This window comes from Epinephelus moara, chromosome 21 (assembly GCF_006386435.1).
Source record: "Epinephelus moara isolate mb chromosome 21, YSFRI_EMoa_1.0, whole genome shotgun sequence".
Taxonomy (NCBI): domain Eukaryota; kingdom Metazoa; phylum Chordata; class Actinopteri; order Perciformes; family Serranidae; genus Epinephelus; species Epinephelus moara.
This window is the reverse complement of record NC_065526.1, coordinates 27114949-27141143: the sequence shown is the minus strand read 5'-3', so window position 1 is coordinate 27141143 and position 26195 is coordinate 27114949. Positions and strand designations below refer to the sequence as shown.

The window sequence follows — 26195 nt, the reverse complement described above, 5'->3', positions numbered from 1 at the left end:
GTTGCAACAGACGGCTGGATGAGTGAGTGAGTTGCTTGTGTCGTTGTGAAGAGCCTGAGGGGAAACAGTACACAGGTACAGACTGCACGGGCTGTTACGAATCTGTTTTGAATACATTTCCAGTTATGTTTCCATGTAAATAAGCAGGTGAGACTCTGAGTGAGGAGTGAAGGAAGAAAAAACAGGATTGTACAGTGAAAGGGTGTGATTGCCCTCTGGTGCTGTTATACTTCTGCTGTTATACATGTATTTATTGTCACAGAACATTGAACACTGAAAGTATGGTGTTAAATTTCCTTCAAAAATTGAGATAAGACAAAAGCTAACAAAATTAACATGTAACATACAATGTTCATGGATCTATGGATTCTGCAATAAACATACAGCATATCACAGAAATCTATAACAATTAAAGGTCCAGTGTGTAGGATTTAGGGGCATCTACTGGCATGTTTTCATTAGTGTGAGTGTTCTACAGTAGCCCAGACCAACAAAACAAAACAAAAAAAAGACACTGCCTCTGCAAAGGCCCGCTCGTGTTTTTCCATTTCTGTGTTGGCCACTGCAAGTATCCCACACAGGAGAAGTTTCAGTTCTGCAACATCACTAATAGATGCCTCTAAATCCTTCAATCTGGACCTTTGGTCTTTAAGAAATCATCATGGGCATTTGATTAATATATATATAATATAGATTATTAGCAGATTAATTGCTGATAAAAAAATAATTATATGTTGCACTCCTAGATTTTCACATAAAGTGAAGTAAAAACACTTAAGCAAAAAGGGAACACATGAACAGAAACAAAAGATAAATTTAAACTTCTCTTTTTTCGTAACTTGGGTGAAACCAGCTGTGAAACACAGAATGATGTGCAGTGAATACACACTGACTTAGCTTCTATTAGTAAACTGTTAAATTAGCTTAGTTTAACATTTAATACATGCAAAGTTTAGAAATAAAAGTTATATTTTACAAAAGGAAAAGGGATGTAGAAACTCTTAACATACAATGTAATATACAGTATAAAGCTTTGTTTTTGTGTTCAGCGTCCTCTCTGCACCAAATCCTCTATCGATCAGACGACTGGTTTTTTATCCATTTTAATGGTCTCATAGGTATCAGTGCTGTGAGAGGTAAGACCCTGCAGGACACACACACATACAACACTAGTGAGAAGCAAATAAACATCTCTACAAAACGATGTTGTGAGTATTTCCTGCACTGAGTCTACGTTTCTTTTCTGACAGCCAGGTAGGTGAATTAAAAAACAAAAGGTCCTTTACCATCCACTGTGCTTTGAGCTGTCAATTTTCCTTCCTGTGCCTTTTTAAATGTCTTTTTAATCATTAGAATGAGAAGTCTCACCGCATAGATGCCTCCCTCAGCGGGCTTCTTCTGTGGGACAAAAACAGTTCAAAGTAATTATCATGTGTTGCTACAGGAAGAAACATTTCTTAACAAACACAACTGACTGTCAGATGTGTGAAATATGTAGTTCCTCCTTTTAGTCTGTGTCTTTAAATCTGCATGGGTGTGGATTGTTTTATTCATTGTAAGCTTTTAGGATCAAGAATAAAGTGTCATTTTGCATGCATGTAACATTTAGCAGGAAGTGGGATCTGACACATTGTTTTGTATGAAGAAACACTGGTGGAAACTGTGAGTGTGTACAGAGTATAAATAATGTAGGTTGGTGGTCAGCTCAAGCTTACAGGAAATGATAGGCTGAGGTTGGCTTTAGCAGAACTACTGCTTTTGAGGGTGAAATACCAAAGCATTAAAGAAAAAAAAATTCCCAGCACATTTCACAGAATCAGAACTTTCCTTTTTTTCCACAATGATAAAGAACTTTAATTTTACCTCAGCGGGATTGGGAGGTTCTTTGTCGGACGAACTCATCTGTCAAGAACAAACCAGAAAGCAAATATTATTGAGTTTATTTACAGAATATTAATCAGGGGCTGTAAATCAGACTCCAAAGTGTGAGATATAACTGGTAAAAGTGCTGAAATATTCAAGACAATATGAAGGGATTGCTTCTAAAATGAGAGGACGACTGAAGAAAGTTGTCAGATACATTGCTACAGCATGAAATAGGGCTGGGCAATATATCAATATTATATCAGTATCGTAATATGATAGACACAGATACTAGATATCGTCTTAAATATTGGATATCGTAATATGGTGTTGCCTTTTCCTGTTTCGCAGGCTGCATTACAGTACATCAATGTAATTTTCTAAACTTACTTGACTGTTCTAGCTGTTCTATTGTTTGCCTTTACTCACTTAGTCATTATGTCCACATTACTGATGATTATTTATCACAAATCTTATTGTAAATTCAGTAAAAGCACCAATAGTCAACCCTACAATGCTTCCGCAATACTGATGTTGAGGTATTTGATCAAAAATATTGTGATATTTGATTTTCTCCATATTGTCCAGCCTTAGCATTAAAGTAAAAACATGAATAAGCGAAAATATCAAGCAAGTTGGGATCATTTACGACAGAATAATCTGTATTTTTAAAAGCTGGCGGAGCACTCAAGATTTTTTCTTCCCAAAATATAGAGAATTTTTGAACAACACTCTTAAAATATTGCCAATAATCACATTTTTGTCAACATTATAATTCTGAATAACGTTGACACAACCATAAGGAACAGTTCTGCACTCGCTGACACTCATCACAGTTGTGTGTATGTGTACGTGTGTGTATGCGTTGTTCCTGTTTGTCTTACCCTCAGTCTGCAGTATAAGACGGTGAGAATGATGCCATAAAGGATTAGAATCCCATCCAGGATGTAACATACGGTCATCTCTCCAATGGTCACTGAGCACAGAGAACATATTCAACATCTTCATAACATTATCCTCATCATTCATCATCACCTCCAGCAGAAATAAATCCTGATGCCACCTCATCTATCTACTGTTAAACTAAGACTTTTCAGTGCCACAGGTATCTTGGAAATGCCCCCATGACATTGACTAATCCTCACTGGTGCAGATGGGACTGATAATCAGAGAGGCAGCAATACCAATACTTGTGCCATCTTACCAGCAGGGTTGGAGATGAGATAAGAGGGTCTGTTTTTGTTGCTTCCTTGTCGGCTGTCAGCGAGATCTTTCAAAAAAAAGCCCTGTGAAGCGAGCTCTTTGAGCAGCAGTGAACAGGAAGTCCGGGGCTCTCTGTCCGTCTTTTTGAAGCTGTGAAACCACACGCCTACCACACTGCCATCCTCACTTCACAGCAGTTCCTCTACAACACTCTGTGTTTATTTGGTTAAAATTGCGTAAATACAGTGACACAGTGCTTTCAACACGATTCATAAGAACCAACACACTTAATCAGAAAGAAGAATCTATCTGGAACCAAGTCACAAAACCACAAGCGTCAAAATAGAGTTAACATACATGTAATCAGCTCCTGCGTGTTCTTCCACTTCAAAGACTTAAAGGGACAGTTCACCCCACAATCAAAAATATATATTTTTAGTCTTACCTTCAGTCCTTTATATCAGTTTAGATTGTTTCGGTGTGAGTTGCAGAGTGTTGGAGATATCGGCCGTAGAGATGTCTGTCTTCTCTCCAGTATCATGGACCTTGATGGCACTATTTTCTTTCTACTGAACTACACCTGCTAACCACATCACCTCACAGGAGGAAGTGTGCATCTACTCATGAATGACAGGCTTGTGTTCGTGACAGTGTGAGATGCAAACATTAATGCTGTCCTAATCGGCTGAGCTGTAACGTTAGCTCGCTGAGTTGTGCTTGGTGAGCTAGCAGTAGATGCACACTTTCTTCTGCATGGTGATTCAGTGCTTTGAGCACCACAAGCTGAGTGCCATCTAGTTCCATTATATTCAAGAGAAGTCGGACATCTCTACGGCTGATATCTCGAATACTCTGCAGCTCACACCGAAACAATCTAGACTAATAAACAGCACTACAGGTCAGAAGACAAATATGTGTTTTTGATTTTGAGGTAAACTGTCCCTCTAAGCCATTTTTTTCAAAGATGGCTTTACCTCCATCGACCTCCCACGCTCCAAAATAAGCAACAAAAAGAAGACATAGAAGGAATAAATGGTTTAATAATGGAAAAAGGCCTAACACACTATACAAGCTACAGTTACCAAAAGGAAGAAAATACAAGACAAATCTACAAATTGTTTTTTACAAGCCTCTTGTTTTTCAAAAGTAAAAACATTCGGAAAATTGCATCATCATAACTTAGGCACCTTCAAAATAATAGAAAACAAGTTATTATAAAAAAGTTTTGGAGCCCAAAATAAATCTAACATGCATTTTAAAAAAATCTGCATTGGATGAAATGTCATACACTAGGACCTTGTATTTAGATTTTTTTTTTTTAGAAATGTAAAGGGCTTTTGGAACCTGGAAAGAAAAGCAAACAGTCAGCCGTGTTGTGGCTCAACAAACTGAAGGCAGAAACAGATCGGCTCAAGTCTCAACATCAGGCAAGCTTCAGCGTTACAGTAAGTTTCGGGACCTGGAGGAGAAGGAGTCAGTGCGAGGACAGATGTGCCCCACCGCTGGTCCTCCGCAATTGGAGAGTAAGGCTGTCGGATGGAGGCGGTATGTTTCACTGTGCTTGTTTCAGCTCGTGGCACAAGGCGAGGCGGTGATATGCTACTGCTGCAGAGGAGCTGCAGAGAAGAGTTACAATCACACGTCTGGTTTGGGATTTTTGTTGAGATGCATTAAAAAATAAAAAACATAGAAGTCAGCTTGTAGTTTAACTACAGCTGCCTGTTCAGGACTGAATTCCTTACGTGTACGTTATTAAAAAGACCATTTACACCTGGTATTAACATGGGATCTGTACCTGGATGATGACATCTGATAACAGGCTTTTGCATTTACACCTGGCTTTAGTACGTGTTTTCCTTGACTCAGTTAAATCAACAAACATGGTGTGTTCAAGGTCAAGAAAAAAAAACATTAAAAAATTCTTATGCCAAGGTCCAACTCCTTGTCATTTGCATAGCTTTAATCATCTCATGGTACGAAAAAGGCTAAAAAACGGAGACTGTGGAGGTCTTAATATGTTTTTCTAATCAACATTGCATTTCATCGGTATTTATTAACCACTGCCTTTCATAATACGACTTTGTTTTCTGGTGTGTGATACTTTTTACCCTTTCTACTGTCTGAAATATTTTATCAATTGTCTTTATTGAGATTGATTGACTACGAACATACCACGGAAAGTAAAGGAAATAAGTCTACGACTTCATCGCTCTATCCTTAACTTATCAGGTATGTTGTAGTACTATAAATACATTATAATACAATACTGTCAATACACCAAAGCCAAACATTTCTCAGCACGTAACTGATCAGGTGTCATGGCAATAAATCTTGTTACGAGACTTAAGGTCATATATGACGTGGAGATTTTAACTCTACTTCTCCAAGATTCCATACTAAGGTGACATGTATCACAGTCACAACTAAGCGACTCCATCCACTGATGAAGGCCCCGAGATGTGGTTGAAAGCTTCGAAAAAACAAGTAAGTTGGACCTTGGGTTGAGAATGCTCTATTTTTGCTTCACAATTTGAGTGATCACCTGTCAGTTTTCCCCGAGCAGCTTAGAACAACAGGAAATTGAGGTGTTTCAGTGACCTTTCAACTTAATGGGTCTTTTTTTTGTCTTTAAAACATGGTAAAGCTGCCACGTCCTCCAGATATGGTCTAGCCGATGCAGTGGTAGATAGCAGTTCTGAGCACAATTTGTCCTGCATGCATTTACAACTTACATTAAAAGACAAGTTTGGAGACAGTCTTGTTTTTTCGAGATTGTCATAAATGATGAGTTGATCCTTCAAACGAATTCTGTATGAAAATTATTAAGAACACATCATCAGTGAGTCACACCATTGCACTGGGTGAGATGCCCCTCCTTATATGAACATGGGCACTGTATTTAATTTTCATGCAATCGCACAAGACTTCCTGAGACATAAATACTCAGTAGCGCAAATTAGTCAGCGGCTAAAAATAGTGCCCACTATATGCATCATTTATTCCTATTGTTGTTGTTAAATGAAAGTATATGGTTTTAACAAATGGTCTTCAAGACAGGGGAATTTTTAAAGTATTCTAACTCTTTTGCTTTTCTGGCCTTTTTGTGGGATTTGTTGATAATAAAAATTCAGAACACCTCCATGCTTTGCTGTAACATCATTATCCAGGCAAGATATCATGCAGGTACAGATTGCATGACAACAAGAGGTATAAATGGGGTCTTTGTTTAGTCCTCTTGCTAAAACTGTAAAATGAATAGTAAAAATGCCAGTGTAGAATAATACAAAACCTGCATATTTAGACAATCATGAATATACAGAGTCTGGAGTAGCTTAGGAATGTTCTTCCATTTTTTTTTACAGTCAGATAAAAAGACATTTTGGCCTTCAGACCGCAGAGAAGCCACGTGTTAATTCAAAGCACATAATGCTACATTCTGTAAGTTAAAAAAAAAAAAGTCACACCCTTTTATATAAAAACAGTCCTTGTCATCTTAAACAAAACAATAAACTGACAGGGAACCAAAAGGCAGTGGTACACCAGCGTTGCAGTCAGAGCTGAGCTCCGGTTAGTCTGTTTTTAAGACACAAGGAAGAGGAAGTGACAAGTGTGATGTAATCCCCCTCCTCTGGTTTTGAGTCAGCACAGTAAAGTAGTCCAGTGGTTACAGCAACAGAAGAGGCAAAAAGACAAAAAGTCCCCTTTCAAAAAGTTTACTTTTTTTTTTTTTTTTTTAACGGCATGTTGTAAAGACAAAGAGTTTTACAACACAGAAAGAGAAAAAGTCAAGGCATCAGTTTAATTCCAGGTCTGAACAATCGTTGAGCTGATCACAGTTTGATATCAGAGCATCTGTGATGATCATAACACACGAGGAGGATTCTCTTTGAATGCTTTCTTTGTCACAGACAAGAAATGATTGGATGGGAGTGGACCACATGGCCTCCACATGTCCCGCCACATCAGTGATCCAGCAGGAGCGAGCATGGAGAGAGGACAGCGTGGGAAACAAGGAGACTCTCGAGGAGATGCCGTCACACCGAGGTCTCAGACTGCAGCCTCATGACGAATTTGTGGCTCTTTGGGTCGATGAACTCCTCCCCGAGCCGCAGGAAGGGGAGCGGCGTCACTGTGACCACCAGGGAGAAGTCCAGGCGTCGCAGGGAGAACACTAGACCCTGGCGCAGGGCTGAGGTCACCGGCTCCTCGCTCACTAGAGTCCACTGGCGCCCTCTGCCGTTCTGCTGCTGGTACTGCATGGTGGGGCCGGGGGAGAGGTAACGCTCTAGGAAAGCCTGACGAGGGGGAAGTAGGGGATGAATTATCAGAAATAAAACACTGGAAAACATTTTCTAATAGTAAAATATTTTTGTTGCTGTGTTACAAAACAAAAAGTCAAATTTAAATATATTGAATGTAAAACAATGTCAAAGACAGTATGTGCAATGTGTGCGTGTCACTACAGAATGGAAAGTTCTCAAACTGTAGAATATAAACGTTCAGTCAGGTAAGTTAAGGTTTTCTTGTCACCGTGATCACAGTCTTTTACCTTGGGCGTCATGTTGTGTGTGATGCAGAACTGCAGGTGTGTGAGGATGCTCTCCATGCTGTGGAAAGCCTGCTGCCGGGTGGTTCTCAGGTATTTCTGCATGGCTCGGGCCATCGGGGCGAAAATGGCTTGAGCCGCTTCCCGAGGATCCATCACCTCCCTCGGGTGTTTGGGGGACGAGGCGACCTCGTCTTCGTGGAGACGCTTGATGTGTGTGAAGGCCTCTTCCACCGCCACGACCAACCTAGAGGGTTGAGTACAAGCATCATGATTAGGAGAGTCAACAGCTGGCTGTGCTCTGATGAACATGAAAACATTATAGGAAATATTAAAAGGATCAATTATTATTATCTGTCTGTGCTGTAATGCAAGCAGACCCAAGACTTACCCAACAGATCCTCAGCAAACTGACAAGCCTTTTTCATAGCTAATATAAGGCGATGCCAGTATGTTTGTGCTACACGCTGCTGATGTATCTGCTGCCCTTTCTAACTTTCCAAGTAACCATAAAAGTTTGATTCATGTGTAAGGCGAGACGACAAATTGAACCGCAAATTATCACCCCAAGCCAAAACATAAATCATTTTTGTGTACTGGCAAACAAACTCCATGTTGCAATAAGCTCCCCTACTTTCCTCAACTCCTAAACCTTCCAGTGCGCCCACTGATCTGACCTTAAGGTGAAACTGAAACATGGGTTCAGACAAAAAAACAAATCATATATTGAAAGTTCAGCCAAAGTCTCTCTCTGTGCATTGTTACTATCTGCTTCTTGTTTACTGCTCCAATAAATCACACATCATGATAACTCCCCTGCTGTCAGATAACACCAGGTGTTGTAAGTATTTTCTGTCTGACCTGGCCTTGCGTTTGCGGACCCTGCGGTCCATCTCCGCCTCTTCATAGTAGAACTCATTGTGGGAGTTGTCTCTCCTCCGGGCAGCTGCTGCTATCATGGCCCGGGACTGGCCTGTGGAGTTATTGGTGGGGTTTTCTACAAGACAGCACAAACAGAGGGAGGAGGGGGATGAGCGGAGTGCATCTCAGGTAATAAGCTGATGTTCATATTCAGGTGAGAGAAAGAGTAAAATAATGTTCACATTTGAAGTGTCACAGTCAACGAAGAGCTGCTAAGAAAATGATAACAAATGACCATCAGCTGCTTTAAGGTTTAACGTCATATGTCACTGGATGTGTCATCTAGTTCTGACTAATAAATGACAGTGAATACAAAAGCTGGAGTCATGGATTAGACAACAGGCATCAGAGCTGTACTTACCGTCCAGAGAGTAAACCTTGAAGCCGGTCATCTTCTTGGACAGGATGGACTTGGGCAGGTTGAGCAGGGCAGGGTTGTAGACGGAGAAGTCGCTGTAATAACGGTCCAACACCCAGACAGCTGCCCGCTGGATACTAAAACACAGTGTGTCAATCATCAGTGCTACAGAAAGTACAGGTCTGACATCAGCTGCAGACTGAACAAGGACAGGACATGACAAACAGTTAATAGCACACCAGTTTCCAAATAAGGATATTCTTCCATCTAAGCAGTGAGTGAATTTGTTCAGATGTTGTAAAAAAGTGAACTCAGGTTATAATGTAACAACCCCACCCATTAGTCAGCAGTGTCTGTGTGGTGTACTGATTGATTGTGGGAAGAGTTAGTAATCAGAGCCTTCTGGTGGCACTTGGGCAACGTTATAAATCTGGGCTCTGCTACTCATTTTCTCTCTCTGACAGGCACCGTCCCTGGTGATGTGGCAACCGTAGTTTATTCTTTATGCTCTTTCGTGCACTCTATAACATTCTCACACACACACACACACACACACACACACCACTCTGACACTAAATGCACATCCGATACTACCAGTCCTACTAACATTCACATCCAATTGTTTGTTTTTTATCATGCTTCCACCTCAGTTACTTTTGTTACATAATTTCCTTGTTTAATCCTTAAAAATTGTGTGTCTCTCATATTTATCATGACCCAAGAGCCAGCAAGGGCTCATTTAGTCTGGTTATAGTTAAAGTAACTTAATTTCCTTATCATCCATTTGATGAAAGCATTTTTTAAACCCAAATACACACCTCAAACCTTATTACCTGTATTGAGACAGCTGCCCCAGGACCCCAGAAGAATTTAAAATTAATTTGGGAATATGCACTACTAAGTCAAATTATTAGCTGGCATGACAAGGGCCTTAAAGTAGATGTTACTTTATTATCTGATCTTCAGGCTCTGACTTGAAGAGGGACACAATTTAAGATCACCATTAAGTCTTCCTGCATATATTTAGCATATTCTGATATTTCTGTGTTTACTCAGATTGACAGACAGCAAATTTGAGGCCAAGTATCCCAGCACAGAAAAACTGTGAGTATTGCACTAAAGAGCTGGGAGTTAATAGGGCCTCAGCAGCTAACTGAAGCTTAACTAAGGAAAGACAATAAGATGTTTTTAATAGCTCAGAAAAGCTCAAAAGTGGACCCCAGAGCACAGAATATTTTGTTATACATGTATCTGGTTGTCTTTCACTGTCAAAACAAACTGTAGCCTGATCTTATTTTGTCCCAAATGGATATCTAATGTTTTTAAATCAACTCTACTTTCATCTCTGTACAGTAACAAAAGTATCTTTGTAAAAAAACCTTTATCATTATGTTTGCCATTGTCTCACTGACCTGAGGTGGCCCACGTTGTAGAACTTGCTCGCTCCATCCGTGCTCCGGACCACCTTGAGGCAAAAGGCTGGCTGCAGGTGTCGGACTTCCAGCAGCACCAGAGCCAGGTACTGTATGAAGAGGAGGGCGTCCACCAGTGAGGCAGCGTACTCCACAATCCCCCTGTAGTCCCTCTCCCTGGGTTCCAGCACCCGCACGCCGTAAAACAACCAGTACGACGCCACAAACAGGAACACCAGTACCATCAGCAGGCAGCGGAAGACAAAGAAGCGCGGGAGCGTGGCACGAGGAGGCCGGAGGAACAGCGCCCAGGAGGAGATGAGTAAGACCAGGAGCTTGAAGGCCAAGGAGACGTACAGGCCTTCGCAGGGCGTGCCGCAGGGCTCGAGGGCGTCACGCCACAGGACCTGCGGGAGGATGAGGAAGGCTAAAGGCGTGACCAGGGCGAAGAAGCTCAGGCAGCCTCCCAGAGCTGGGCCAATGAAGCGCTTGCACTCCAGCGGTGTCGACTCCTCCAAATCTTTGGTGACGCGGGTCAGGTCCTCGTTTGAGATGCTGTGTTCTGAGGTGCCAGTGACGACTGTGGTGGTCTCGCCCCAGTTATCATCCTGTTGGACAGAGATAAAGATTTAAAGATTCACGTGTGTTTTGGGTTTAATTCCACTGCCTATAAAAATACAATATAGTGAAAAAGCTGAAGAAGAGGGCTCAAAAGTTTTAATTTAAAAAGTAGGAAATGAAAAATGAAAAAAATACAAGATTATCTGAGCTTCTCTGCAGGTTTTACCTAAATGTTTGGTCTTTTTACTACATAACTGAATAAAAGAAGAAGTTAAAATTGATCATATTATATAAGATATTAACCCCTTAACCTCCTCACACCCCTCTGTATACACATCATCTGTGGGCAGACACTTGAGCCAAGAAGGGTGACAGGTTGGTTAAGCTTAAATACAAATGCTTCTTTACTATTTAAAGAAAGACGTATCTTTCACTTCATCTAGAAACAAACATCCTCAGTCCATTTTAATGAACACATGCCTTTAAACTTAATGTAATATGTCTTCAATATTTTAAGACTCACACCACCGGACAACACCTGCTTTTTCCCAGCTAACTGACAAGACAGACAAGGGTTGAAATGCAGTGACTGACAGTTTCTATGAGGCATCAGAGAGAGGTAAAAGAGGCACTTCCGCAGGAGGACAATTCCCTTTAAAGGAATCATGGCAAACAAAATTTTTGATGGGACAAAGGTAAACTTTATTTAAATCATAGTTTCTAGTTGGTAAAGGAGCTAAAGACTTTATAAAGAAATTGACAGCACTGGAAGAATCATTGTAATTTAAACAATTATTGGAGGTCATCAATAAGTGGTAGATTAATGATTGGGACTTTAAAATGGACAAACGTGGGTAAGAAAGCAGTGACTGACCCTCTCATCTCCACGCGTCGACTCTGCATCCAGCAGCGGCTCTCCAGGAGTCTGGATGGTGACCGATTTGTCTCCACGACTGCTGCTGTCTCGGCTCTTGGAGCGGTGGCGATCCCTCCGATCCCTGGGAGACAAACACACAACGACACAACGTTACTGGATGTGTTGCAGTACTTACATGTACTCTACCCAAACAGCATCTAATCAAGTTGCAGGAGAGAAGCATGAAGAACTAATGTTATGTTACTGAGCACCAAACACCAAAGACAACTTCCCATGAGCTAAGAAAGGTAGCCTTGCTGCAGCGTGTGGTGATGTGTTTTCCATCAAACACAACTGGTTTTGAAATGCAAGAACTGGGAGAACTGTCTCAAACACTTAATCCTTTAGTTTATCTACAAGATTTCAAATTTACTGATTGACAGAACTTGAATACATTAAGTGGTTGTTAGTAAAATGCGAGTAAGAGAAACTGTTTGATGATGTCATCTGTGTCGCCGCTGTTACACCCACCTGTGTTTGCGGGAGCTTCGGGAATGTGAGGACTTGTATGAGTAGCCCGAGTACTGCGACTCGTTGTCCATGTCTCGGGTCGGCGGTGAGCGGGCTTTACGAGCCCCGCCTCCTCCTCCTCCCCCCGTGCCGCGCTGCTCGCCGACTCCTCCCAGCTGGCTCTTGCGCTCGGAGATGGACTTGGTGGTGAGAGCCAGAGGCAGCTTGAGCAGGTCAACCTTACTCCTGAGGGAATCTATCTTGGAGGCCGATGAGGATGGAGCAGGAGAAGGGAGATGGGTGAGTGGGGGAGGCTACAGAGAGGAGGAGAAGAGGGGTGGGAGAGGACGGTGGGTAGGAGAGTCGCAGCAGGGGAGAGCTGAGGTGGCTGTGATCTGAAAGAGACAGGCAGAGGGAGAGTCATGGTTAAAACTGGAATTCTTTGAACGGTTTCACATCAGTATCTGCTGTGGAACACAGACAGCTGTTTCTGCTCTGGATTATGATGCATGTGACTGACTCAATTTGAATGACTGTGAGCATATCAGTCATAATTATTCACGCTAAGTGAATGAACATCACTAAAAATACAGAGGCAGGCTCATTTTTCAAGCCCTCCTTAGTGAGCTTCCTGCCTTGTCTTTCTCACAGCTATCACACCAAACCATCTCGACAGATACACTTAATGCTCTCCAGAGCCTATTCTGAGCTTCCTTTGTATATGATGCATTATGGGCTTGGTGTAATCTACAACATAAACACCATTTGGAAACACTTCCTTCATATCTGGCATTCAAAAAAATTCAATGAGCAATAAAATCAAGTTTATGCTTCAATGTGCCAGTAAAGGCAGGGAGGAAGAAGCCTTATGCTAGTAAACAATGACGGAGATGCTTTTAACATCTGGTGAGTAAAACTGAATGTAAACATACATTTAGTTGGTTTACAAGGAAACTCCACAGGGCTCCTTTATGTGACTGATGTGAACCAACCTTAACTACCAGGACTGCACAATAATCAAAATATTATCAAAATTGCAACAGGGCCAAGTGCAATATCCAAATCACAGGAGATGCAGTTTTTATGATTAAGGTAAAATGTCTCACCATATACCATTATGTGACATGAACGAAGCATTGTGGTGTTACAAAGAAGCCCTCTCCTACAAATCATATTCCAGACGTAAGGGAACATGCAAAAAAATCCCATCATCATCATCATCATCATCTTTTTTTTTCAGTGAAAATGAAATGCAAAAACAGCCATTTCAACTAAAATCACAACCTTATATCGCAATATCTGTCAAATCGTAAGTGCTATATCGTAGGCAACTGGACTTGCTTGCGTTTCTTGAAGACGTTTCGCCTCTCATCCAAGAGGCTTCTTCAGTTCTAAATGTTCTAAATTCTTGGATGAGAGGGGAAGCGTCTTCAAGAAACGCAAGCAAGTCAGGTTGCCTACGATATAGCACTTACGATTACCATGACCTGGATGACTGAGAGTCTTCACCGACAGTATCTGTCAAAATATTAATTCAAAAATAATAATTTTGGGGATATTGTTGAGCCTTATTAACGATACAGATTACAGTTTTATGCCAAACCTATTTTAGTTTGCCCACATGCTGTGCTGAAGCCGGCCTTTTACTAGATGTTGTCCAATCATGTCATGTCTTCCACCATTTGATTTGTTGGAGATTCCTTCTTTGTGATCTTTTCATAGTTTCTTTATACTTCTTAATATTTACAGACTGTTAAAAACTGAAATAATCAACAAATCAAACAATAAGAAGTTTTAACCCACATTTAAACCAAGACTAAAATATTAAAGTTGTGTGGAGACAACTGTGACATACACTGAAGCTTATAAATAAATTGAACTTCAATTTCAATTTTATCTATAAAGCCCAATGTCACAAATCACAATTTGCCTCAGAGGGCTTCACAGCATATGACATCCCTCTGTCCTTTGGACCCTCACAGCGGATAAGGAAAAACTCCCCCAAAAAAACCTTTAACAGGGAAAAAAACAGTTAGAAACCTCAGGAAGAGCAACTGGGGAGGGATCCCTCTTCCAGGACAGACAGACGTGCAATAGATGTCGTGTGTACAGAACAGATCAACAATGAAGAAATAAATGACTACCACAACTTCCCCGAACACAAAGTGAAATCTTAATATTGCTTTTCCCCCAGAGAACAGCCCAGAATCCAAAAATATTCAATTTAGAATGATATAAAACAGAAAAAAGCAGCAAACCCTCACATCGGAAGAGCAAGAACAAGCAAATGTTTGGCATTTCTCCAAACATGGGCCATTTGTTTCAGCACTGGTATGTATGTCTAGTTTTACAAAATGATCTAAATGTTTCAAGTCTCCAGAATAAAACTGTGAAGGAATCACAAAAATATGAGGAAGTTCAGGTATGAAAATTGTCTGACAGAAATATTGACATAGAAATAGTCCCTGAAAGACGATCAGGATCAGTATCAGGTTTCAGGACAGCGTATTGGTCAAACATGCACAGAATCAGTTTAATTGTATAAATATGATGTTAAGTGACTCTTTAAATGAAGAGTCCATGTGTGTGGCTGTTGGCTCCTGTGGGAATCAAACCTCTCACCCTGGCACACAAGAGTACTTTGATCGACCCTCCCAGTCACACTAACACACATTAACCCACTTCAGTTTCAGCTCTGTGTTCTTATATCACTTCGTCTTCCGGGTCTTGGCTGAGGTTAATCATCACACGACTGTATATCCTCTCACCAAGAAGCCAGCTTTAGTCGCCGTTAGCTCGGACACAATGGCAGCCATATTGGATTACTGTGTTTTCACAAAACTTGTTTGCCATCTCCCTCCCTCTCCCCGTCTCACATTCCCTCCCGCACTCCCCTCGTCCCCTGGGAAACAGGGCCTCTCCGCTGCCATGGCGATGAAAGAGGGTGTTCAGCTGGAGGGGGATTGGAGGTTGACAGTTGCTGTGGAAACCTGACCTTACGCCGCCCTCTGCCACTCTGTTCTCCACGCTGGCGAAAAATCGCCAAAATAAAAGTGTTGGCATGACGGATGTTGGACTGTCATATGCTGGTTAATTGATAAAGGGCGGGTGACGCTCGCTGGCTTTGATTGGACCTCTGTGGGAAATGGAGAGGGACGTTAGCTGCCATCGCTGTCGTACGGGGTCCTGGTTTAACTTAATGTGTTTTCTTCTGCTCCATCAACACCATTGTGTTTAAAATCCACTTCCCTTCAAGCCAAATGCTGCGCAACAACGAAACTGTCTGTGGGATTTCTGTGAATTTGTCCTCATCATGCTCTTTTTTTTAAAAACAATCTTTCATTCATATTCTGTCTTAGGGAGGAAGCTCCCCTCATGCAGCACCAATAAACTCAGTAAGTCTTACCAGAGAAGCTTTTAGATCATTGCAGCCATGTGCAAAACCTCAACATGCCTTTTCCAAACCACAAAACTCAAATGACTAACAGCCTCTTCCTGGTGTATCATCACAAGCTTTTATCTTTAGTAATGGCAGAGGAATGAGCATCTTATGTACAGAGTCGTGCTGTGCTTTTATGCCATATAAAGTGCAGTAAACTGCTTCATGCTGACCACATATGTCTTTGCAACGAAGAGGACTCTGAATGTCACGCAACACGAGCAAATACTCAGTTTAGATATTGTACAGTTGCATGGCATTATACTGAAAAAGCACTTTAAAGACTGCCAAGAGTCGAGATCTGCTCTTCAGATAATCACTGCAGACTCACATGAAGAAGCAGATTTAAGTGAAGTAAAGTACACAGTATGCTGAGGGAAAGCACAAACCACATATTTTTCAGACCGGCAATAAACTAAATCTAAACAGTGTTTTTATCTAATGGTTGTGTCAGTTTAGCTGGAACTTGTCCTCCCAGACAGAGAAACATTGGCCAAAGTAACAATCTGAATTCATCACTTGGCCTCCATGTTTAGCCCGCCACCCCATAAAAACAGCAATTAGGCAATTACAGTAATACTGTCCATATTTCAAAGCAATTACACTGCAAGAAGAGTCGTTCTCAAACTCAGATCACAGCAGCTGATTTACTGCAGTCTCTATCAGGAGCAATAAGGCAGCCATAGTGTTTTTGTTTACATGTCATGACAACTTGCATATATCTGTCCGTATGCTCTGTGACACTAAATGTTTTTAGAAGTTTAAGGGGTACAAACATGTTAAATGTCTATCTCATTAGGTATAACAACCATAGCCAAAGCCATCCCTATATGTATCAAAACACCTTCCAGAGAGCAGTTAAAAGGACCACGAAGAGAGGTCCCCAGTGACCGCTTAAGGTGGAACACAAACATGTCAGGCAGAGCAAGTACAAGTCAGTCAAATCAAAAGGGTTTCATCACCTCATATTATGACGTATGTTATGTGTTACAGTTTGTTTTCAGGTGGTCGGAGGCGGGTCAAAAATGTAAAGAGATAATGCTCTGGGGAGAATGAATGTCCCTGTTAGAGTTCCTGCTTACAATTACCTGCTTAATATCAGGGTGGTCACCAAAGCCAAGAGGATTCATCCTCTGGTGACAATGAATACGATAAGTTTCAAGCACATTTTGCAAATGGTTTTTGAGTTACAGAACAATGGTTAAAGGTTTAGGTCAAGGAATATGTTGCCCTGGAAAGCCCAAAATAAAAGATTAACCCTCTGTGGACCATGAATATCTATAACAAATTTAATGGTATTCTGCCAGTATTTGTTAAGACGTCTTGCTCTGCATTGTGTTGCGTGCGCAGGATTACTGAATTGGCTGAATAACTCCCCTTAGGGTTGGGTAAAGTTGAAAGTACTGCCTGAGGCTTTACTCTGAAAAGTTAGGCTATCCAGTTATCCTCAGTTATCTCAATTTAAATATCTTTGGGTTTTGAACTGTTGGAAACACATAAGACATTTTTGGACATCATACTGACTTGAATTTTTATACTGTGACTAGTAAATACAGCCAGAGACCATTGATAAACCATGACAGCCCACTTTGGATTCATTTCCTGTGTCTGTGTCACGTGGGTTCGCCACGGGTAGTCACCCTTTTGGGAGACTAACAGCAGTAATGAGTCTCTTCATTCCAATGGGAACAAAGAACGTGAGTGCAGATTATTGTCAAGTCTTTCACCACATAGTCGCCACATATCTTAACATTCTGCGTCTAAAATGGTATTTTACAGAAAGACAAATCAGGAGAAAATTAACGTTGTTTAAGAAATATCTCTGTTTAAGCAACCCGCTCTCACAAGATCTGGCAACACAGGATCTCTTTTCTCTGTAGTGCTGAACCATTTTAGTTTCACTGCAGTACTGCCAAAGTCACTTTCCAACTGGATAAACAAAAATTTAAAAAAGACTGACACCTGAAACCATGAATCAGAAGTTAAAACCAATATAAAACCTGTGTTTCTTTGCTTAATGATACTATTATTGTTATTATTTAACTGTTTTTGTAGGGTAAAGAGAACGCAATTAGGCTGATATGATCTTGTACCACGTTGATATCAGATATTAAGCTAGCAGCTAAACAAGCAGCAAAATAAGGAGCAATCACTAAACTTGTACCATATATAGTATTGTACGGTTTTGAATTTGCTTTCATCCATCCATCCACACAACGTTTACAACACTCTACAATGAAGTAGGGAGGTAAGACCTGTAGGGTGTACCATATCATACTATTGGCGCAGTAGTGCTAGTATAGTATCTTTGATGCAACATTCTCAAAGATAAGAATATAATATATCTTGTGAGGTAAACAAAACTGCAAGTTGTGATATGTCTTGTCACAATACAATGAGTATTGAACATACAGTAAATACAACTTTATGACAACTCTATCAATATTATGTGTTGAATAATAATGCAAATATTATTTAGTCAAAACAAACAGAACTTGTGGCGTGATTGCATTCTCGACTTTTGAGGCTACTGAAGATGAAGAAATCTGAATCCCTGCAGGTTTAATAGAGTATTTCTCTCTGACTATAGGACTGCTGAACTTCAGTGTAAAACGGAGGCCTCATAAAGACGCTCTTACAGTTTTCATTCTGTAGGACTGACATCAACATTTAGCACTGACCTTTCAGCTGAATGAAACGACATGACGTCACAATGTTTGACCTTTGACCCGTTATCCACATAATGAGACACATATGGTATGAAAAGCATACGAACAGTGGTTAGGGTGGTCTCCTAAAGTGGAGCCTATGTGAAACCTCATGTCTTTCAAAAGAGACAAAAACTTAAATAGAGCAAACAAACTGGTTTGCAACTCAAACCTCACATAACCTTGCCAGGCAGGATGATATGACCTAAAATTACAAACTTTCATCTTTACTTGTTTAGGTACACCGGTTTATGGTATTTTCTTTATAGTGTTGGTCTGCTTATGATACGTTTTAGTCCTGAATGACCAGTTAAAGATTCTGGACTTCCAGACTGGATATGTTTTTCTACCAATTTAAACATGAAGATCTGCTTTGGTTAGTACTATGAAAACTATAAAAGTCTATGAAAACAGTTGTATAACGTCTTCTGTGTCTCTGAGGAATCTGCAAAAACAACCCTGATGATGTCACAGTGATATCATTGGGGTTATCTCAACTTTGGCATCGACACAAATTTAAAACAAGAAGTCTTTGTGACAAACGGGAGTACGGAGAAAAATATGATGTTTCTTATGACACATACTACACAGTCGCATTATGGGAAATGTAGGATTCATTGTTTTTGGAGCTTGAGCCTTGAGTCTGCTTTAATTTTGACTATCTTTTTAAAAATCTGTCTCTCATAAATTCCCTTATTAATTCCCTTTATCAAAGTAACAATCGCTGAAGGGTCTAGGGACATTATGGGAAATACCCTTATCCACTTGCTTGCTGTGAGTTAGATGAGAACATTGATAGCACTCTCATGTTGTATGGTAAATATGCAACTGGGGCTAGCAGCAGATTATCTTAGCTTAGCATAAAGACTGGAAAAGGGGGCAAGTAGCTAGTCTGCCTTTGTCCAAAGGTAACAAAATACACCTAGTAGCACTTCTAAATTTCACATTTATCACATTAGATCTTAAAACAGTATTACAATGTCAATTTGCCACCTTAAGTAGGGGCTAGGGATGCACCGATCCGATATCTGGATCGAATATTGGCCCCGATTTCATCAAAATAGATGGATCGCGTATCGGAAATTGCAACCTATACCTGAGGCGATCCTTTCCCTTTAAATCTATTGCGACGCGAGCTACGTCATACGTCATGGAGCGAAGGGGAGAATCTGCTGTGTGGAGGTATTTCACACTATTTCAACTGCTGTTGCATAATTGTTTATTTTTGTTAAAAAATAAATAGTTCATCATTGCATTATCTGTTTTATCTTGTTTCATTTTATCTTAGGAAAGAACTGTGTAGTCATCAATGCCTGATGCCTCTAGTCTTTTCTGTTCTACATGTAAAGGTATATAGCTTTTTAGGTCAACCATGGCATCGGATCGGTATTGGGTATCGGCTGATACTCCAAGCCACAGCATCGGGATCATCGGTATTGGGTATCGGCTGATACTCCAAGCCACAGCATCGGGATCGGTATCTAAACTGAAAAAGCTGGATCGGTGCATCTCTAGTAGGGGCTGTGTGTTGGACTATTACTTGGCCAGGATCATTTGCCAGAGACACAGCAGCCGAGACACAGTCCGGCACATAACCCCACAGTGAAACACCGCATTGTTTATATACTTCTATTTTTGTACAGACTACACAAATGTGATATAACATGTTAATTAATGAGTTTCAGAGGTGCTACTGGTGGGATTTTGTTACCTTTTGACAGAACCAGACTCGCCCTGTTCTCCTATTTCCAGCGTTTCTGCTAAGCTAAGCTAACAAGCTGCTGGCTGTAGCTTCATATTTATTCATCAAACGCTCAACAAGAAAGCGAAGAAGCACATTTCCCTACTGTAATTAAACGAGATAAAACATGACCACTGACTGCCTTTACTTGTAGGATCTTACAGTTCCTTTCTTCGGGAGTATCCCTTACCCCTGATCAGCAATAGGTACAACACCATTTACTATACATAAAATACACCTTCAGTTTGAGACGAGCCCATCTGTCTCTCTGTCACGCTGTTAGTAAGAATATGATAGTAAACTTGATCTACAGAGGTGTGGTCCAGTTGAGATGGATAAGGTTTCCTATTCATCCCAGTGTCCTATGGCCTACTTAATGAGCTTCACTGGGACTCTTCTCAACGACTTCAGTCAGCAGCCTTACAGTTACATTAACACACGGAGTATAAAAGGTCTATCTGAACACAAGTGAGCGCTACAGCCTGTTCTGAAAACACACACCCTGTTGATTATGGCTTTTGATCAGCATCTTTCACACAGGTTCATTTTCATCCTACTCAGTTACTGTTCCTGGACAGCCACTGTTAACCAAACAGTGGTGTGATTCTTAAGGTCATTTCAGAATTTATTTATTTTTTTGACACACAACTCATTCATTTCTCACGAGCCTGCCTCAAAGTCAAAGTCTGACTTCTAAAAAAAGAAAATGACCCTTGTTCACTCCCCTCTGGGCTGAATTAAAAGAGTTGCCAACAACAGGCCGCCTCAGTAATCTGTGTAGGTGTGTGGTCTGAGATTAAACAGTAATGGTGTTGGGCTTCATGCCTACTAGTGCCACACTTGGATGTTTTTGTGGCTTGGACCAAAGGGAGTATGAAGCCATTTAATAGCCATCATTAACTGATAGCAGAGATACGTGTTTTCTGTGCAAGCTGAGCTGATGCCACCTTATTATAGGCACATAGGATCCTTACTAGAAAGGGCTGTATAGTTATTATTTTCATGACGTCTTGAGTCTAAAGTCCACCACACCACTGGAGACATTTTTTGATGACCCACCATCAGAACAATACAACAGAAGTATTCTTTATCTCTTTACATACAGTATGGTCTGCTGCCAGGTATGTAATTCTGGTGCTCCTTTTGGTTCAATTTACTTGAAAAAAGCAGTCAAATATAGTCTACATAACAGAATAAGCCTTAAAACCCCAACATTTATGATGTGTACAAACCTAGAATGTAAACTTCTCCTTGTCTCATTAAATTTCCTGGATATATTACAGAGGACGCGACCTTAGTGCTCTAAGTGGTATCTATAAGCCCTGCTTATAGACACTTATCTTTAAAAGGACCCCTAGTTGAAATGTATCTAATATTTTATGATGAGGGCCAGGTATAGTAGAATCGAAAGTTGCCATTGGATGCCTAGTCAGATTCTTAATCATTGATTAGACATTGCCTCATTTAAATGCTGATTTCTCCTACATGCTTGGCACATAGGAGAAGTTTTAGTTCTGCAACCTCACCGCTAGATGCTACTAAATCCTACACACTGGACCTTTAAGAAAGTTCTTATTCGGCTGCTTTTAGTCCAGACAAAATTAAACATGTAATTGGAAAGAAATTGGCACTTTTTTTTTCAAAGAAGAGCTTTTTGGGAGAAAAAAATTATAAATAAATAAATATTTTTGAGGGTGCAGTTCTGGTTTTGGTATCACTGGCACCAGTATTGAAACCCTTGAACAACACCTCACACTTATCATAATTTTAGCTTTTTTTTATAGCTTTTAAACTTTTTTAGCTATATATATTCTTTTGTTTTCCACTGCCTCTGACTGAATCTTTATTTGGTGTTTTTAATGGCTGTATTTTAAATCTAATGCCTCCTTTGCATTATGTAAAGCCATCTTCAGTGCTTTTTGTAAGACATGTGCCACATAAATTAACTCAGCCTGCCTTGAAGAAGTGAAGATTCTGATATTAAAAATTTTAAAAGTTCAGTAAAGTTCATGCTGCTCAATAAATCGCTCAAACTGACTTATAAAAACAATGAAAATCAATCAGGAATTTTGCTGTAAATGTGAAGCTCGCGTCAAAACAAGCAGATGTAGGCTTTTGCAACATCTATTTTCCCAAAGGCAAAAAGAAATCAAGCTGTCATCAAACATTTCAAGCTGCTGGCACAGGGACAGCAGCTGTCAGGGTGGAGAAACAATCTGGGCCATCTCTGAAATGACCAGCTCCACTTAACAGCCATTTGAGGCCTGATATACCAACTGTGAAAATAAGCGTGCACACACCCAGGGTCCAGCAGGGGAAGTGGCTCATCACTGTACCAGGGCCACACACACACACACACACACACACACACACACACACAGGGCTGACCACCACCCACTGCTGCCTGCGACAACACCAGTAAAACCAGCAAAAAACAAGACAACTGCTACTGTCAGCCTTGGTGCACACATGGCCAGCAAACCAGAGCAGGTGTGTGTGTGTGTGTGTGTGTGTGTGTGTGTGTGTGTACAAATCTAGCAGGACATGGTTGAATCAACAGGCCCTGTCCTCTGCTCAGCACTGTGATTCAAAGAGACCCCTGCACACAATCTGTCTTCATATCCAAACAAAGTATTGAGGAGACAGGAAGTGGCTCAATGAGCTGAGATGATGAGATAGATGTGGTTCAGATACAGGACTCTGGTCCATTAGGCAGTGCAGAGCCTATATATTTCATTCTAAATCCAGTTAGAGAAACATGTTTAAGAGCCAGTTCACCCAAACCATAAACAATATTACCCTTATAGTTGTGTCTAGTCATGTAGTCTCAGTTTTATCTCCTCAGGTTTTGAGAAATCTGCTGCTGAGACTGAGTGCAAGTTAATGTGTGGGTTTCTGAGCATTTAAAAATGACATTTGAGAAACTCAACAACAGCATGCCCCTTGAGAAGCAGTATACCAAGTTATACTAAATTATAAACAGATGTATCAGACAACAGTTTTTACTAGGAACGGTTCTCTACCCATTGAAAACAGCCCACACACTGTTAGCATGGGCATTAGCCCTCCTAAAGAGAATGGAGACATCCTAATTGATGTTTTACCTTTAAAGCTATCAAGGTTTGCACTACAGCTGATATACTTGGTTAACCTGGTTAGTTGCATGACAGAAACTAAACTGGCATCGACTTACTGATGACTCATTTTTCATACTTGCTAGTTTCTGGTAGGGATGGGACGATTTTTGATGTTAACACAGATAAAAAAACACTTTCAATAACTTAATAGTGGTGATTTTTCATTATCAGGATAAATGTGAATATTGTGTCCATTTGCACCCAAAGAGACTGCTGGGTACAATTGCAACGATTTATCGATTAGTTGTCAACTCTCTAATTAATCGGCAGTTAATTTGATTACTGATTAATCAGCTCAAGTTTTTTTTTTTAAATTAAAAAAAAATAAAATCTGAATTCTCTGGTTCCGGCTTCTTAAATTTGAATGTTTTCTGGTTTCTTTGCTCTTCTATGACAGTACACTGAATACCATTGTGTTATAGATAAAACAAGACATTTGATGACATCATCTTGGGCCTTAAGACACACCTTTCGCCATTTTCTTACATTTTGTGACCACACAACTAATCGACAAATTGAGAAATTAATCGACTGATCAATTTCCAACGAAAATTATCGTTTGTTGCAGCCCTACAGCTGGGCAAAACAATAAAGAGACTGCAAAAACAGGTTGCATACACACCAATTGCAAAGAACTCAAAAGATCTTCATCAATCATCAGCATATTTCATATTTAAAGAACTGATGCTGTTTCAAATAGTGGAAGCACCTGGCATTTTAGGATTGAAACATTTGCTTCTTAACAACATGTAAGGTAAAGTGACCCCAGTATATTTTAAGGTCATTTCAGAGTTTTAAGCTTTCTTTAATGATTGTCTGGCTAATATAGTGAATCGCAGTTATTTTTGCCAGGACAATCATGACTTTATGATATTTCCTCTGTGTCATATCATTGTAAAATAAATATTTAAGCTCTCTGACAAACCTATTTTGCACCTACAATGTTATTAACCAGATGTCATTACAGTTGTGGCAACAGATAAATGAGTATAATGCTTTTTTGCTTCCAGTATAAAATGTTACGACTGTTTGCTGATAATATAATTTTACAGCTCGTATTTCCTGCTATCTATTATTTCTTGAGTCAGACATTGAATACCTGTTTTCATCTTAACAATGCTGTGTTTTATATAGATTAAAGGACAAAAGAAGCACTTTTTAGAAGTCACCTTGGACTGGATTGGGACCTCTACTATTTCTTGACACTTTAATGACTTAAAGATTAAACATAACATGAAAGCAGTTGGTTTAGGCAATACTGGATAATTGTGTACATGTACTACATCAACATGCATAGTCACATAAGGTTTCAATGCATGTGTGTCAACAAAACCTTTAACTGTACTGTGATATTACTGTAAATTTCCTGTTACAGTCTATTTAAAGTGTCCCTCTGATGCTTTGTGGTATTTTTATGTGCTGTTTTATGACTACAACATTCCCACTGGAAGCAGTTTACAGTATACTGTGGTACTTTGTATCACTCTGAGTATTTATTGCAGTATACAGTTTATTTCTCGCAAAGAAACTATCTTGCTCACTATAAATAAAGAACATATACAGCCAGCTGCTCTCACTACAGCTGAGGAAATCAGGGCCTGTTGCTACTGCATCAACATCACAGTTTCAGTTTGGATTTCAACATTTGAACGGCGCAATAACTCAAAAGCCATTTGGACACATTTCCTGGTGGCTGCAGTAACATGGATCAAGAGTCAAGCTGCATCAATAATTCAACAATATTCCACATGCACAAAAGGCTAACTTACTGTGAGGCACCGGGAGCATGTAGGGCGAATATAAAGAGTTGTGCGACCTATAAAATGGAAAAAGGAGGGTGTTGGAGTACGGCAGGACAATGGGAGACTCCCAGGCCCCACCGGTCGCGTCCTGATGCCAAATTATCCAAATGCTCGCTCCCTTTCTTCCGCCTTTCCTTTTCCAAACGGGACGCCCTCGCAGTAAATGAATGGACGCACTCAAATTCCCAGCAGTCCTTCACCAGGGAGAAAATTCAAAACCCTCGGCCTACAATCAAACTGGACGCGAGTGTTCCCTCCATGCGCATCTCCCTCTGAACCATTTTCTCCTCTATAAACATTTACAAACACATCACTGTTCCCAAGACGCTTAAAAACGCTCCACAGAGCTACGTGGCCTCGGTGAGAACAACAATGGGGCCGATGAGGGTCCTAAACTTCCCTGCGGTTTCAAAAAAAAAAAGGCGACCATCGCGTCCCGTCGACTATTGTTTGGGGAAACCGGAGATCTCCGGCGCCCCAAATCCTCCCCTCTCCCTCCGCTGTTAGAGCAGCGCACATGCGCCCATAATCACCACCGGCAGCATTTCAAGACATTTTCCACACAAAAATACTACTTACTTATTCCAGATTGTCCATTCAGGTATTTTCTCACTTTCCACTTTCTTTCCACTCAGCCGTAGCACCGTGCGCCCCGCCTCCGCTCCACTTTGGCCCCTCCTCTGTTTCCCCCTGGGGGACAGAGCCTGTGAAACAGTGTGGTTGAGCCACAACGCATTTATTACCGCACACAGTGATGCTGCTCTGAGCAGAGAAGTGCACAGTATAATGTCACAAAGTAAGTGGGCCCCTTGGCTCATGAAACAGAGGAACAGTAATGAAGCTGCTGAAAAAATAACCCTCCAAAACCATCACCGCTATCATCATCATCATCATCACTGAATGTTGTTTTTATAGGCTGACCTTTATGGAGCTGTAAAGAAACATTTGTGTGTCCAGAGCAGCAACATTTAAAGACATTTTGATAGAAGAACCTCTTTACTAACCAAAGAATGAGTCATTTTCCCTGTAATACTCCTGCAAAAATAAATTAAAAGCTGGATGAATCATGTCCTGCCCTCACTTATCATGTAAAAATCAATGCAAAAATGCTTTTTAACTAATTTCTTTGATGGGATTG

The 26195-nt window shown here is 40.5% G+C and overlaps 2 protein-coding genes across 3 annotated transcripts; both read right to left on the bottom strand.

Annotated features, from left to right (window-relative positions):
• Positions 1-219: 219 nt before the first annotated feature.
• fcer1gl (Fc receptor, IgE, high affinity I, gamma polypeptide like) lies at positions 220-4875 on the bottom strand. Its single transcript, XM_050032347.1, has 6 exons — positions 4862-4875; positions 3068-3252; positions 2748-2839; positions 1864-1902; positions 1369-1398; positions 220-1144 (listed from the first exon to the last, which is right to left on the bottom strand). Exons 1-6 carry the CDS (start codon positions 4873-4875, stop codon positions 1079-1081), a joined length of 426 nt encoding a protein of 141 aa, XP_049888304.1. The 3' UTR covers positions 220-1078.
• On the bottom strand, positions 4073-25772 carry LOC126409097 (vang-like protein 2). Of its 2 annotated transcripts, none has more exons than XM_050075015.1 (8): positions 25637-25772; positions 12252-12625; positions 11739-11862; positions 10304-10911; positions 8895-9028; positions 8474-8609; positions 7616-7859; positions 4073-7361 (listed from the first exon to the last, which is right to left on the bottom strand). In XM_050075015.1, exons 2-8 carry the CDS (start codon positions 12320-12322, stop codon positions 7101-7103), a joined length of 1578 nt encoding a protein of 525 aa, XP_049930972.1. In that variant the 5' UTR covers positions 12323-12625; positions 25637-25772; the 3' UTR covers positions 4073-7100. The 2 variants fall into 2 exon arrangements, with proteins under 2 accessions (XP_049930972.1, XP_049930971.1); XM_050075014.1 differs by lacking the exon at positions 25637-25772 and adding an exon at positions 25025-25600.
• Between the last annotated feature and the right edge of the window lie 423 nt (positions 25773-26195).